The 15,427-nt window shown below is 43.4% G+C and overlaps 2 protein-coding genes across 5 annotated transcripts in view; one reads left to right on the top strand and one right to left on the bottom strand.

Annotated features, from left to right (window-relative positions):
• Positions 1 to 204: 204 nt before the first annotated feature.
• ckma (creatine kinase, muscle a) lies at positions 205 to 3,589 on the top strand. Its single transcript, XM_005935993.2, has 8 exons — positions 205 to 420; positions 1,601 to 1,808; positions 1,932 to 2,086; positions 2,252 to 2,384; positions 2,477 to 2,648; positions 2,759 to 2,882; positions 2,976 to 3,165; positions 3,250 to 3,589. The coding sequence occupies exons 2-8, from the start codon at positions 1,616 to 1,618 to the stop codon at positions 3,426 to 3,428; spliced, it is 1,146 nt and encodes a 381-aa protein (XP_005936055.1). The 5' UTR covers positions 205 to 420; positions 1,601 to 1,615; the 3' UTR covers positions 3,429 to 3,589.
• mark4a (MAP/microtubule affinity-regulating kinase 4a) overlaps positions 3,546 to 15,427 on the bottom strand; it is a 33,953-nt gene continuing 22,071 nt past the window's right edge. For 2 of the 4 annotated variants that reach the window (XM_014337990.2, XM_005935992.3), the window contains exons 14-18: positions 14,993 to 15,096; positions 12,090 to 12,374; positions 10,028 to 10,110; positions 9,411 to 9,455; positions 9,145 to 9,311 (exon numbers count right to left, since the gene is read on the bottom strand). In XM_014337990.2, the coding sequence (XP_014193476.1) occupies positions 9,247 to 9,311; positions 9,411 to 9,455; positions 10,028 to 10,110; positions 12,090 to 12,374; positions 14,993 to 15,096 (582 nt within the window). In that variant the 3' untranslated portion in view covers positions 9,145 to 9,246. Of the gene's footprint in view, positions 9,312 to 9,410; positions 9,456 to 10,027; positions 10,111 to 12,089; positions 12,375 to 14,992; positions 15,097 to 15,427 lie in introns of all 4 variants that reach the window. The other 2 variants (XM_014337989.2, XM_005935991.3) reach the window with 1 other exon arrangement.

The following is a 15,427-nucleotide window of genomic DNA, read 5'->3' as shown; positions in this document are numbered from 1 at the left end:
TGCTTGACAAAAGTGAAACTCAGCTTATTTCAGTGGCCTTTCCCCATTACCACCCCAGCCTCACTCATGTGACCTCCTCCTCCCCTTTCACATGCTCCCACACTCCAACTACAGCTATGTATGGGCCAAGGGTTGGTGGGGGGCTGTGCGGAGGCTGACGGGGGTGAGGTTACAGCTGCAGCACCCGTCTTGAATGACTGAGCTGTAAATGTGTCTCTTTCATAAACTGTGCAGTATCAGTGCAGAGGCTCTGGCCAATGAGGCTGCAGTAGGCACTAAAATGGCCAAGCCAATGGCTAGTGTCTGTGTGGTATATAAAGAGGGGCCAGAGACCTCCAGAGTTGGGTGACCCCTATTTTGGCTGTGGTGAACAGGATCTGATCCCAAGGACTGTTACCTCTGTACTTGTCTGGTGTGCAGGTAAAGAAATGATTAGTTTTGTGGGGTTAAAGAAGAGCAGACGTGGAGATATGGATTGGGAGAACAAGCCAAGCATTTAAAATAGCACAAACAATTAGTTCTGGCTACTTTTTCTTTTAATGAAGTCCATGATGAAATCAAAGGATAATTGTGCAACAAATCTGGTACATTTGCATCCATATGATGCATTAAAAAAAGAGCTAATTTCATTGAATTGTTCTCCGTTAAGATTAAGCTTAAAGATCATGCTTTAACAGACAGGCTGTGGTTCCAGTGATAACTTGTGCCACTCCACTCTTTATTCTTGCCCTCTGCATATGATTTTCTTTTGGACAGTGATTTATGTGGACAGGTGCTTCGCAGTTTGATACATGTAGGAGAGACAGACTGAAGTCCCCCATGTGTCATCTGCGACTTTTGCTGTTTCAAAGTTACACTTTTGGAGCTTTTTGGCTGTAAACTAATCAGAAAATTGTCACATTGAAAGGGATTACTGATTTAAAGAACGGCTAATTTTGTAAATCAGTTTGGGACTGAGGTGCAGATCATATTTCATGTGATGTAACGAGTGCGTCATTGCATGCATCATGTACGTACTCATGTTGAACAGCTTATCAGATAATGAGAGTAAGAAGAGTATGTCCATATATATTGTTGGATCGCAGTAGCTGGACAAGTGTGCTGCTAATCAGGCTTCTTTCAGCATTGTGACAATTATGCTGTTGCAGTAATCCTGTACAGTGACACAAAGACCTTGTAGTGCTTTCAGTGAAAACACGCCTGTGCTGGAACTGACCAGTCAAGTTTTCATTTATGTGCATTTATGTGTCAATGTGCAATCAGGACAGTTGTGATTGTACGTATAAAGCTTTGCTTGTAGATACTGAGGACATAAAGGGTACACATTCAGATGTACTTGTGCTAAAAATACCCAGCCAACAGGCACTCCTCCCTGTACTCTGTTTCAAAGTGACATCTGAGCTGCTGGAAATTGAGTGACACTTGTTACCAAGATTCCTCTGCCGACACCGCTTAAAACTTGCAGCTGTCACACTGAATATCCCGTATCTCCAAATACTGCAGAAATTTTGTGACTATTTCGATCACCTCCACAATCTCCAGATGAAACAGTTTATTATCGTTCCAAGATTTAGTCAAAGGCTTTTCCCTCATTTTGCAGTGTTAGAAAGCAATCATGCCTTTCGGAAACACCCACAACAACTTCAAGCTCAACTACAAAGTTGAGGAGGAGTTCCCAGATCTGTCCAAGCACAACAACCATATGGCCAAGGTTCTGACCAAGGAGATATATGGCAAGCTGAGGGACAAACAGACACCCAGTGGCTACACTCTGGATGATGTCATCCAGACTGGTGTAGACAACCCTGGTGAGATATGTTTCATATCAGATAAAGAAATCTGTTTCATTCCTGATTAACATTAGCCATAAAAACTAATTCTTTCATTTCTGTTCCCCCTCCGAACACACGCTTCTTACTTACATTCTTCAGGTCACCCCTTCATCATGACTGTTGGCTGTGTTGCTGGTGATGAGGAGTCCTATGAGGTCTTCAAGGATCTGCTTGACCCTGTCATCTCCGACCGTCATGGTGGATACAAGCCCACTGACAAGCACAAGACTGACCTCAACCATGAGAACCTGAAGGTACCGCAGATTTCATGGAGGAGAAGTACTTTAACAAAAGACTTACTGCACAAGTCTTCAGATGTTGAACTGATTTAATGGTTTAGCACATCTGTGCATTGCTCCAGGAACTCTGTTATTTATTTATCTTTTTTCACCTGGGACTCAAAGTTTATTTGTCTTTAGGGTGGTGACGACTTGGACCCAAACTACGTTCTGTCTAGCCGTGTTCGTACTGGTCGCAGCATCAAGGGATTCACCCTGCCCCCCCACAACAGCCGTGGAGAGCGCAGAATTATTGAGAGGCTGTCCATTGAGGGTAAGTATTCAAAGGAAAAGGACTGCGTCTTTGAATTTAAGCATCCAGTGTCAGCATGGACAATATTATCCCTGCTTTGCTCCTAACTGCAGCTCTGAACAGCCTGGATGGTGAGTTCAAGGGAAAGTACTACCCCCTGAAGACCATGACTGATGCTGAGCAGGAGCAGCTGATCGCTGATCACTTCCTGTTTGACAAGCCCGTGTCTCCCCTGCTGACCTGCGCTGGTATGGCCCGTGACTGGCCTGATGGCAGAGGCATCTGGTGAGCACTGTCATTAAGTGTTAACAGGCTGAATGTGAAACATTTTCCTTAGAAATCTTTTGTCTGCATTATATGTGTGTTCCCCTAAATGTGAAACTATATCTGCTCAGGCACAACGAAAACAAGACCTTCTTGGTCTGGGTGAATGAGGAGGATCACCTTCGTGTCATCTCCATGCAGAAGGGTGGCAACATGAGGGAAGTGTTCAGGCGTTTCTGCGTTGGCCTGCAGAAGGTATGCAGATATAACAGGCCTCGGAAAGCCAGGATGAAATGAAAACAATTGTTCAGGATGTTTCCACGACTCTTCTTCTTTCAAACCTGCCAGATTGAGGAGATCTTCAAGAAGCACGACCGTGGCTTCATGTGGAATGAGCATCTCGGGTACATCCTGACCTGCCCCTCCAACCTGGGCACTGGCCTGCGTGGTGGCGTCCATGTCAAACTGTCCAAGCTGAGCACACATCCCAAGTTTGAGGAGATCCTCACCAGGCTGCGTCTGCAGAAGCGTGGCACAGGTAAACACTCATATGCTTGTGGACCAGCTTGAACAGCCCAGTGAAATCTCCACTGCGACTCTGACTTTTGCCCTTTCTCTTTAGGTGGTGTGGACACTGCCTCTGTGGGTGGTGTGTTTGACATCTCCAACGCCGACCGTCTGGGCTCCTCTGAAGTGGAGCAGGTCCAACTGGTGGTTGACGGTGTCAAGCTGATGGTTGAGATGGAGAAGAAGCTGGAGAAGGGAGAGAGCATTGACAGCATGATCCCAGCCCAGAAGTAGAGAGGGACAATCTTCCGTTTTTCTCGTGACCGTTCATGTGTAATCGAGCCAACTGATGGACACGCAGAGGAAACAGCCGCTCAACTAGAGACTCTTGACTCTGAAAACTTCTTTCTCTTCTTTCCTGCTTTTTCTTTTCTCTGTCCTCTTTTTTTTTTTAAGTTCTCCTGTGTTGGTTGGTAACATCCTGGGATCAGCCTCCACTGAGCTGGGCTTGCCTGGCGAATGTGGCATCACCTACTTTTTGTTATAAAAAGTAAAGATTATTGAAGCTGCTCATACTGCTCAATAATAAAGTGCCCTGTAAAACAACTAAACGAGTCGTTTTTGTCTTGTTGCAGTATAATCGACAGATAGAGGTTTTGGAAAGTAGTAGCTTTGAAAACAAGATGGCAAAATGACGGAAAAAATTGCCAACATCAGTGAATTTTATTCATCTTCAGCTCCATGTTCTCCTTACGCATCACACCCACTCATTTCAGGTTACAGTTTGCTTCTGATGGGAGGAATTAAACAGTAGAAGAGAGTAAAATTACTCATACAGGTCAAACTGTGTGTGCTCTTAAGTCTCTTTTGCATGTAACATTAACTATATCCAAAATCAGTTTTGAAATGACAGTGAATGTTAAATACTGAGCCCCTCGGGTTTCTAATACTGTCATCATCCACCATTTAAACCATTTAGACCAGTGATACACCTTTTCCAAGCAGGTATACAAGCATTTACCCAAACACTCACGTCACCAAAACCTCTTTTTGAGAATTCTTCACAGTAGAATCCCCCTGATTCATCCATCTTATACTATGAGTGAGTTGTTTAACCATAAGTTATTTGCTTTTCTCTTTTTTTCCAACCCATTTAGTTCAAAAGTTCCAGCTGAAATGCTCAGCAAACAACCTGAAACGTTTCTATGGCTTGAATGCAGACAGGGACTTGGAAATTCAAGTTAAAACTGCACAATTTATTCCAACTGCAGCTGTCCTCGTGCAGGATCTAAATCATTTTTCTTATGTACGAGGTGCACTCAAAGAGTTCACAGACTCCTGTTGTGCAGCATGGTACGGTCATGTGTACGTAAAAGATGTCAAGTAGGACTTTAAGAGACGTGATTCCACATTTTGTCACTCTATCAACATGAAAACCTGTGATAGACAAAGTTCTATAGATAGGATTTTGCACTTTGTACCATGGAGCTGAGGCAGCATGTGGGCATCTTCGACCCAACATTCAGACCAAGGATCTGGCATAAATTTGTCCCTCAGTGTCATATTATTGTTGGGTTTTTACCTCACAACATAAAGAGGCGAATTTGTTGTGATCTGGTGCTATATAAATAAAATCAAACTGCACTGAGTATTTCCAATGTAGAGTTCTATAGTAGCAGCCTACTACAGAACAATCAGCTCAAATGCACATGCAAGTGTTTGGACCATACCAGCACAATCGTTGCTCACCGCCTGCTCTGCTACACAGAGCCTCGTCTCTGCGACCTTGTCTTCTTCGCCGCAACAAGTCTTGTAATTCTTTGACTGCACCTCATACTCTACGCTGTGGTATGTTTTACGGCATATCCAAAGACTCCAAAGATGCCCTCTTGAATGAGTGCTGAAGCTATCCTGTTGCAACAAGGTGGAGTGAAGTTACTGTGTCTCACATGAGCCCTTCTGTTACTTTTTGTGAAGGGGGGTGGGGGATATTCTGGCATTTCATTTAGCAACTCATATCTGAAAAGTGACTGTGTGTGTCTGCATTTCACAAAGCTTCCAGTCCAAGGTGTGCATCACATTTCATTTTTTCCAGTATAACCCAAACTCTGAACTCATGCAAGATTGCAGCTTGGTTTTGTTCCCCATTATCACTGACAGAAACTGCTTTAATCTAGAATTACTTCCCTTGCTCTAGCTATAAATAAACCTTGAGCTCTAAGATATATACTATATTCATATATTTTATATACAGCCATCAACTGACTGATATAAATCCTGTTTTTTTAATGATATTATTCTAAAAAATAAATAAAGTACCTGTGCAAATATCCACAAATCGAAGTGTTTCACATTTAAGACATTGGCGCCTTCCAGTGGCTAGTTCTGGGTATTACCTATACAGGTACACTGGAAGGAGCTGATTCAAGTCAAAGCAAAGTGCATTGAGGTCTATATTACCTAATGCTAATATACACCACAATGAAAAACGTCCAGGGAGAGGACAAGGACAGACTCCTGATGTCCACTCTGGTGTCTGCTTCTCACCCTGAGGGGGAGGGCAGGTCAACATCGACTTCCCCTGCTGGGCTACGTGAAACAGCAAACACCATACTGGACTGAAAATGTAGAACAATGTGAGAGAGTGGATGATGGCTGACCATTTCCCTGCAATAAAGAAAGACGAATGCTCGACCGGATAAAGTTGGCGGTACGTATGGAGGCGGCGAACAGAAGGTCAGCGATCCCTGTAAAATGTAGGGGTGGGAATGGAATGGGGTGGGGCTGGGTGGTGGGGGTAGGTCACCATGAGCAAAGCCACAACTGAGAGACAGTATTAACAGTAAATCAGCAGCCAAACAATATGATCTCTGTAGCCTACGCAAATATCACAGTACATTATTCACTAAAAACAGGGAGGGAGAATAGAAAGCTCTCGCACTTTTCTCTCTCTCTTTTTTTTGTTTTTTACTTTTTTACATTAAATGTGTATTGTATGAAGGCGCTGGGGGTAGTTCACTTTAAAGGCAACTGGACTAACAAGAAGAAAACACTGTCCACACTGCCTTCGTCGTGCCTTTCCGAATACAGAGCGCTCCCCCCTCCCCTGATCCCCACGGTCATCAGTAATGGACAGAGCAGTTAATACACGTACCACAAGAAAAAGAAAAGAAGAAAGAAAAAGGGCGGGCGTTAGAGGAGTGCACGCCGCCTCTGTGTGTGTGACGGCGAGTGTGTAATCCAAGCGCTTGCGCTGCTGCTTGGCCGATCCACTTTTTGGCGTTTCCCACCGACAGAACTGAGGCGACGACTAAAGTGAGATCACGACTGAGGTGAGATCGCACGGCACAGAATAGAAGCGGCAGAAGAGCTGCCCTGCACTGAAAATACACCAGAAATACTGAATCTCTCTAAGTCTGTGGTGGGGTGAGTGACGGCCCACCTCTGCTAATGACAACTGACTTATTACAAGGCTGCTAAAGAAAAATGAAGGTTGGTGAAATCTAAATGACTCTGTTGGGGGTCGGTCACAAATACTGAAGGACGTTGATTTTAGCCAATTTTAGCTCCTGTATTTATTATAGAGGGTCATTAAGGACAACTTACTGCACCGAATTATCATATGTAATAATTTAAGAGCGTTATCCCAGCAAACATAGTGAAATATAAATGATGGACATAGCCAGAGTGAAATCAGCAAATGGTTTTTAGCTTTGCATTCTGAAGCCTCAATGGTAGCTTTGTGGCAGCTGCCTTAATAGAATCTTTTTGCCCACACATTATTGCAGTGGACTGCATACAGGTCATACAGACTAACACATGGATACATCCTCTGTGGCTGACCTATTGGTTTTTGGATTATTCGGGCAATTCTATATTATTTGCCAGATTATTTCTTTATAAATTATCCAAAAGGTACCAATACCACAAACATAGTTCAAAGATCCAGTTCAGTAGCTCATATTAACAAAGATTGGCAGACACCAATGAGCTACAGTTGCACATCTGTTAACACATCTGTAAAGTGACTGTAAGGCCAACACTGTTTCTGTACCACAGTGCAAGCATGCTATTAAGTGCTGTGAAGAAGATGAGAGTCTATGGAGATTGATTCACATTTGGAGCCTGCCTCAAGTGGCCACTAGAAGAACTGCAGTGTTTGGCACTTGAACTTTTTTTCATTACTGGAGGTTATAACTCGGTTACTACCGGTAATGGGAAAAGAGCACCATCTGTCTTCCCTTTTTTCAACCCACGTGATTGAGAGCTTAATTTTGACAGTAACTGTTGGCCTTTTGACTTAAGCATAATGTAGTTTGAGTCATAATTTAGGTGTCATAAATTGGTTTAGATTTAGTTTTGACTGGTAACAGTTGCTCCACACCATTTCCAAAGGATTTTTTTCTTTGACATCAAATGCAAAATGTGTCCACATGTCTGATCTTCTCTTCCTCCCAAGTGCTGGATATTTTGATTCTCACATAAGAAACAGGGAGCATGACAGCTAGCTGTGACGTAGTTGTACCATTTCACAGTGGCAGATCATATATGCGCATCTAACCTTTCTACACTTCTACACAACTTCATTAGTTCTGATTGGATCTCATCTCTCCAGGATGTTTTCATATCAGTTTTATCTGTGGATGAAAGTGCATTTCATCACACTTTTTGTCCTCCTGCATTAGCTTTTATTTAGTTATCGCCTTGTTTATGTCTGAAAAAGTATTTTGTTGATGACTCTCTGTGATAAATGATCAGCTGATCAGGATAAGAAATGTTTCCCTCGTGGTGAGAATGTTTTGTCCGCTCTTTGTAATCAGCACATTTTTCCCTTTGGAACTATTTTTTAATGTTGGATGTTTAGAATGAGCACTGATCTAACTCACCACTGAAATGTTTGCTGGGATAATAAAAGGAGGAAATCAGCTGGACTGATTTAGCGTTAAAGAAGGCTGAAAAATGGAGCTTGACCTTACAGTTACTACTGACCGACCTTAGCTAAATTTGAAGCGTCTGCTCTCGTCACTCAGAGAAACTAATGTGACTGAGAGGCCATAACTCCGTGCTGCACTCAAGCTTCTGACTGGCTGTTTCAACGGCCCGTCAACCCCATCCCCTGACCTTAATCCGGCGTGTTTGTCACTGCTGTATTTACCCGACTCAAAGCAACGTAACACTGCGGCTGCTCGTCTGATTGCTGAGTTGGACCATTTCCTTGTTTGTGCATGTTACTATTTCAGCAGGATAACTATCGGTGAGGGGGGAATATTAAAAATTTTAAAAACAAAACAGTAACACAATGTAAAGGTGACATAAAAAAAAAGTGTTAAAAAAAGGATGGATGAGGATGTCAGACAGACAGGAGGTGATTTTCTGCAGTGGTGAAAGTGACAGTGAGTAAAAACAATGACCAGAACAATAAATAACAAAATAAAGAGTCATTATGGCTAGGAGTAGCAATAAAAAATATTCAACTTATTCCATCTGATCCAGGTCCAGTGGGAGCAGTAGCTCAGGGAAGGGAAAGCTGAGCTGTGTTGGGTAGGGTGGAGAGAGAAGGGGGCAGGGGGTAGGAGGGTGGATGTTTTAGTCTGTATGACTTTACGGATCAGGTGTGTGTCTATCAGTGTGTGTGTGTGTGTGTGTGTGTGTGTGTGTGCATGTGTGCGTGCAGGGGGGAGGTTAGTCTTGAAAGAGACAGAAGGAGACATCTTTTCTTTCGGGTCCAGCCCCTCACCTCTTCTCTGTTTTTTTGTTTTCCTTTTTTGATTTCCTTTGCGCACACACATCAACAACACTCACACGGAACCACGCACTCGTATGCAAACGCACCCTCTCGATCAAAGTTCAAGGTCCTTAGAGATTTGGGTGGCAATGTCCCGAAAAGCTAGCGGCGCCCCCCAGAGTCGCGTGTAGCGCACCCCGTTAGAAGTCTCAGAGGTGCCTGTGGAAAGATGGCACACCTCGGCCTCGAAAGCCACGCGGCCCCCTGCCACGCCGTGGGTGCAGGAGAGCAGAAAGGGGCCGGCGTGGTGGACCTGGCAGCCACATCCGAGAGCTGCCTCCCGCAGAGCCAATACCACCTCCGCAGGGTCCCGCCGCCCGCCGCCTCTCAGATCCCAGCCACGTCCGACGGCCCGGGGCTCGGACGCTTTTTGATACCCAGGTAGATGGCAACTGAGGAGAGGGAGGGAAGAACAGGAAGAAAAAGGTCAGACATCTGACATGCTCTCTGTTTCTAAACGCTATCGACACAGGCAGAACTTATGTACTTACCTTGTGACCGCAAATCTCCTGATTCCCTCAGATTCATTTGTGACCCTGTTGGACAAACAGGCAACGTAAGAGGTAATCCACCAGAGCACAACGAGCCTCATGATGAGACGGCATTAACAAGTGGATATTAAATGTGGAACTGAGCAAGCATCAGCAACAACAAGCATGTGATGTTGCAAAACAACTTGTCCTGACAAAGGCACTCCTCACTCACTCACGACTTCTAAAGCATGCAGATATAAACAGTTTCCTTCAGCTTCTGTGTTACGACGTTTTCATTTTACTTACTTTCATTTACTCAACTTCACATGGAGAAAACATTAAATGATTTTTACCCCACCAACCACAAACTGGAAACACTATTCCTACAGGTATACACGGGATGCTAGTGGATAGTCTTTATAGACGATGACACTGATTCTTCCTTGATTGCAACCATGCTTGAAAACAAGTGTGTGGGACCTGGACAGAATGAAGACCATTCACGAGGCATGCAGACAAGCAGTATGAAAAAACATCAGGCATTTCTGAACTTGAGCAAATTCCAGTGTGAGCAGGCAGACAGGAAATGGGCGGCACAGGCAGACAAGAAAGAAGAGCGAGACATGGAAACTTACTAACTGTTTTTGATCCTTGTGGAAGAGTACAACCCGAGACTGATTTGTTTGAGCCCTGGCGCTTGGACGGGTCAAGATTGACCCTGATGCCATGACACGGAGAAAAGAGAACGAGATAAAGATGGAGAAAAAAGAGGGAGTAAAGGGTAAGAGCAGGGGATTTGGGGGAGGAGTAAGAGAGAGTATAAGTGAATCACAGGAAAGCAAGTGGTGGAAAAAGAGTGCAGCGCTGCAGCTGATTGGCAAGGATGAAGCTGAGGTTTGATAAGATTAGACATGTGTGATTATGATGACTGGGAGGGAGAGGGGATAATCCGGGGCCGCAGCAGGGCTTGCTGAAAGGCCTGGGTGGATAAAATGTTTTGATAAGCATGGATCCATCCCAGGCTGTGCTCAAGATGAAACACAGAACTTTACATCAACTCTACATGACTTTGTTTCATGCATTTGACGTCCTTGGTTTGAGTTCATAAGAATCTTACACCAACTGGAACAGCAAAGAAAGCCATAAACAAAAATCAAAAAACAAAAACATGTGAGAGACACTTGTGTCCTTTTTTCAATAACCATATAAGAATATGGAAATTGAATAAAAGCTATGTACATGTAGCAAGGGCTACACTATGAGGTAGTGTAACAGATTCATTATTAAGACTGTTTCCTACTGTGCTCAAAATTAATAAGATCAAGTAAAATGGATGTCTCATGTCAAGCTCTGTAGTGAGCCAGCACAGAGGTTTTATCCTTTTTTTGTTCTTCTGCATGTTTATGGATTAACACAACTTCAGTCACGAGTGAGAAGCAGCAGTCCAAGACAAACGGCAGCAGCCGTCTTGAGAAGTGAAATTTCCCAACAAGTACTCTCCCCCAACGTCACATTAGCACAACATAATACCAACATAGCGTTAGCTTAGCATACAAACACGTGTATATTGGGGGTGTCCAAATTCATAGGCTGCATCCTCCCGAGGGCCCGGCCTTCACGGTCTAAGTGGGCCGGGTCCTCCGAAGGCCAGGTAGGCGGAAGTGAGCAGCTGTGAAACTGGACGGTCTAGCCTTCAGTTTTGCATCATCGCTGCCTCGGTGGAGTTTAATAAACTTGGCCGTCTGCTCCTTGCTATCTAAAATATAACAGGACCCTGGTGTAAATTCTCGATCATCTCACACTTCTGTTTAATCAGTTTTCCCTTTGACATTTATTCAGCTGTAATCTCAGCCAAACCGATTTACTCATGAACAAATAAAACACTGAAAGCCAAACAATAACATCCTTCAACTCTGGGGAAAAGGAGCACGCATTTGGAGGAGTCTGTGAATTTGGACAGCCTTCGTCGCGTTGCTGTGACGTAATCGGCCTACAAATGCGGCCTCAGGAGGATGCAGCCTATGAATATGGACACCCCTATTATCTTCTTAATAAGTAGTAACTGCTAATGTTGTAGCAAGTGGTTTCCACAAATGTATGATGCAGGGAGAAGCTGTGAGTCTGCTTCTGTTAAAAGTAAAAAAACCAGCTTTCTTAAAAAGACTACAGCTTTTGTAGAGTATAGCTTATGTCAGTGGTTAAGGATACAGGTAACAGAACTACACTCACATACTACAAGCTACTGTGTTCAAAGCCTAACCAATGAAAATTTCAAGTCATTCAAGAAACGACCAGCTGGTTGATTTTACTTGAATTTGTAATATTTAAAAAACTTGAAGGCGTTTGGAGGTGAACTGGAGCACAGCTTTTATAACGTGCTTCTAGTCTTTATGCTAAGGTAAGCTAATGTCTCATAGCTCATTTATATTGAAGGAATACATAAGCCATACTATTAAATGTTCTCATCTCGAGCCATTACTTTAAACAATATCATTCTATTGATTATTTATTATCCTATCACTTGCAGAAGAGGCGGCTTGTACAAAGAGCAGTTTTCCCAGGCTGTAAATACTTTCCTGGTTAAATCAAAGAAGTTTTGATTTCATCGCCTAATGAAGACCTACAAAGCTACAGAAACTGTCATGTTTCTTGTATTCAGCAGTACTACTATACAGATCACACGTAGTGCAAGTCTACCTGCGAGTGAGTTTCGAGGTCAGCTTGGTGAAGAGGTTGGAGGTGGCCCTGGTGCGGGCATGGGTCAATGGGCTGGCGTCGTGGTGCGACAGAGTGGGTGAAGTGGGCGGGGCCGAGTAGACCGGGGGACCACGATCCCTCAGCTGTCCCCCGTGAAAGGTGCTGCGGATTGTGGAGCCTCGAGTCAGGCGGCATCGGTCTGAGGAGGAAGATGAGCCTGTAGCTCCAGCTGCAGAAATGCTGAGCGTGGAGGGAGACGCTGCCGGCATGCGGTGGCCCAGGGAACTGGAGCGAGGAAGAAAAATAAACAGGATTTAGTCTTTAGTCTTATTGACTTATAATTTTTGATAATCTGGCCTTTGAGTCTGACGTCATTAGCCGTTTCCGGGTCCAAACTCCGCCTCTAGTCCCAAAATCAAACAAACACTGACAAACTGTCTAAATTCATCTTTAATAAAATGATCAGTGTAGCTTCTTCACAAGGTGTAACAATTAAGTTTAACATCCAGGCATCCATGAAAGCAGGATTTATGGAGTTTAACGGCGTTGGGAGTTAGCTCGCTAGTTTCCATCTAAAGACGACATAACATGTTCTGACTCAGGGATTTCTGAAAAAATTACACAATTAGAAAGTACAGCAGTGATGTTTGTAGGGTTACTGAGGGGGGACTAGCTGGTATATAATGATGTGCTACGTAGTGGCTAGCTACACGGCTATGGTTAGCATAACATAAACACATTAGCACAGTGAAGCTGGAGGATGAACGCTAACTATTTTCTACTTCATAAAAGTTAACATGAGGGTTCCTGATGGTTAGGGACAAACGCAATCGCATGGCAGGATGCTGTAAACGGACCAAACTTCAGTCAGGAGAACAACTGAGATAATCCATCCACAATACAAGGTTAGTCATTAATACAGTGGCTTGCAAAAGTATTCGGCCTCCTTGAACTTTTTCACATTTTGTCAAATTACAGCCACAAACATGAATCAATTTTATTGGAATTCCACGTGAAAGACCAACACAAAGTGGTGCACACCTGAGAAGTGAAACGAAAATCATACATGATTCCAAACATTTTTTTTTACAAATAAATAACTGCAAAGTGGGGTGTGCGTAATTATTCAGCCCCCTTTGGTCTGAGTGCAGTCAGTTGCCCATAGACATTGCCTGATGAGTGCTAATAACTAAATAGAGTACACCTATCGCTTACGGATATTTGCCATGTTAATGCGGTTATGGCGTTAAGGTCATTTTAAAGAGATTAACGCTGACAGCACTAATTGTAAGGTTTTAAAAACTGAGCTTTAAAACATGCTGTTGATGAATAGTGGTAAAAAAAAAAATCACAGTTAATTTTGCAAATTGGCCACATTATCAACAAGACAACCACGTCATGGTTAAAAGGATGTCGTATTCTTTTCAGAACGTACCAATATGTTGGCATCTTCAACTCCGTCTCCACCATCTCCAAACCATACATCACAGCAGGTCATTACCATCTTCTAAACCTTTTTACTTTTGCTGCTGTCCCACCACACACCTCACTGTCCTCATACATGTCCTGCACCACCCACATACTTTTCTGCCACTCCTGAGTTCCTCATGCTGTACCACAGTTCCTCTCTTGGCACCCTATCACATGCTTTCTCTAGATCCACAAAGACACAGTGAAGCTCATTCTGACCTTCTCTATACTATATCCCAAACCAAACATCCCATCTGTAGTGCTCACTGTTCGTCACCTGTCTTCTTAACCTAGCTTCAACAACCATAGTTTCATGGTCGACCTTTTCCCTCTACAGTTATTACAGCTCTGTACATGACCCTTGTTCTAAAAAAAGCATACCAGCACACACTTCATTCCTCGAGGATCCTTTCACTCAGACTGTGTTAAACAATCTGGTCTCTGCTAGACGTTTTCATATCTCCGCAGGTATGTTGGTTAGACTGATCCCCTTTTCATTTTTCATCCCCTTCAAGCTGCCCTCCTTGCTAACCCCTTCATTTCTTATTTCACTAATTTTCCTCCATCTGTGCTCCTCTCTCATTTTCTACATACATCAGCTCCTCAATATACTCTTTCCATCTTCTCAACACACTCTTGTCACTTGTTAGCCCATTTCCATCTCTATCCTTAATTCCAGCTCTGTCTCACTACATAGCCGATTGATACAAGTCTTTTTCTCCTTCCTTAGTGTCCAGCCTCACATGCAGCTAACTATAAGCCTCATCCTTTGCCACCTCTCTCTTTGCCTCTCAGTGCTCCTGTCTACTTTCTTCTTCTTCCTGACTACCTACTTTTTCTTTGCTAACCTCTTCGTTTAAATATTGTCCTGTACTTCATCCTGAACCATCTCAATCCTTCTTGAACTCTGCGAAACGCTCTTCCTTCATCAACTTCCACCACTTAATCCTTGCCTCTGCCTTTACGCACTTCCTCTTCTTGGCCAAAGCGATCCTATAGACCTCCATCCTGACACAGATACAGTATCAGCCAGCTCTCTCCCTTTACATTTACACCCCTCTCACCTCCACATTCCTGCCTTCTTTTTTCCTATTGCTGCCTACCAACATGCCTTCCACCTCTCCTCTTCCTTTGTCTTTGGTCAACAGCACCACATTGACTGATAGCCTACTGATTTGGTATGGTAATCTCTTGCTTTAGGATCTGCATATTTGATTCAGCTAAGATTTTATGCTGGATACCCTCCCTGGCATAACCCTCACCAGGACACTGACTTGTGGTGCCCTGTGACTCCGTTCGTAAATATTATCAGAACAAAGGAGTAAAAACCCCAATCCAATCCACCTTCCTTTGAAGGTTAATGATACCAAATATCCGCTACCTGCTTAAAGTCTCTGTGAATCTGTACGACTACTGACGACACAAAGTGGTACCTGTTGTCTTTGCCGTTCTGCAGAAGAGAGTGTCTATCAGTTCCTGAACGGTCGGTGCACACATATGTATTCCGGCGTGTCATGGCGCTTCCGGGGATGTTATTCTATCCGAGGAGAAGAGTAATTTCAGAACACATATTAGCTTAGAGAGTTGTTGAGGAAATTAAACTGTGATTCATACAGTGAAGCTGTACTGTAATGCAAATCCATGATCTGTACTGAACTTTGACATTTTACAAAGATATCTGTTGGAGCTACATTGGAAGCAGACAGGACTACGGCTGAGTGAATATAAAACACCTAGAATGCATTTTTTAAATGTTACAATATTTATTACAATTTACAGACCTCCAACAAACCATTTTAACCTTTTAACAACATGAAAACAAGATTTGTATCTAAAAATCTACCTTAAAAAAAGGTAGACAAAAAAAA

The sequence above is a fragment of the Haplochromis burtoni genome, unplaced genomic scaffold (genome assembly GCF_018398535.1).
Source record: "Haplochromis burtoni strain Fernald_Lab_line unplaced genomic scaffold, NCSU_Asbu1 Contig_24, whole genome shotgun sequence".
In the NCBI taxonomy this organism is placed as follows: domain Eukaryota; kingdom Metazoa; phylum Chordata; class Actinopteri; order Cichliformes; family Cichlidae; genus Haplochromis; species Haplochromis burtoni.
The sequence above is the reverse complement of the archived record's forward strand: the minus strand, read 5'-3'. Positions and strand labels throughout refer to the sequence as shown.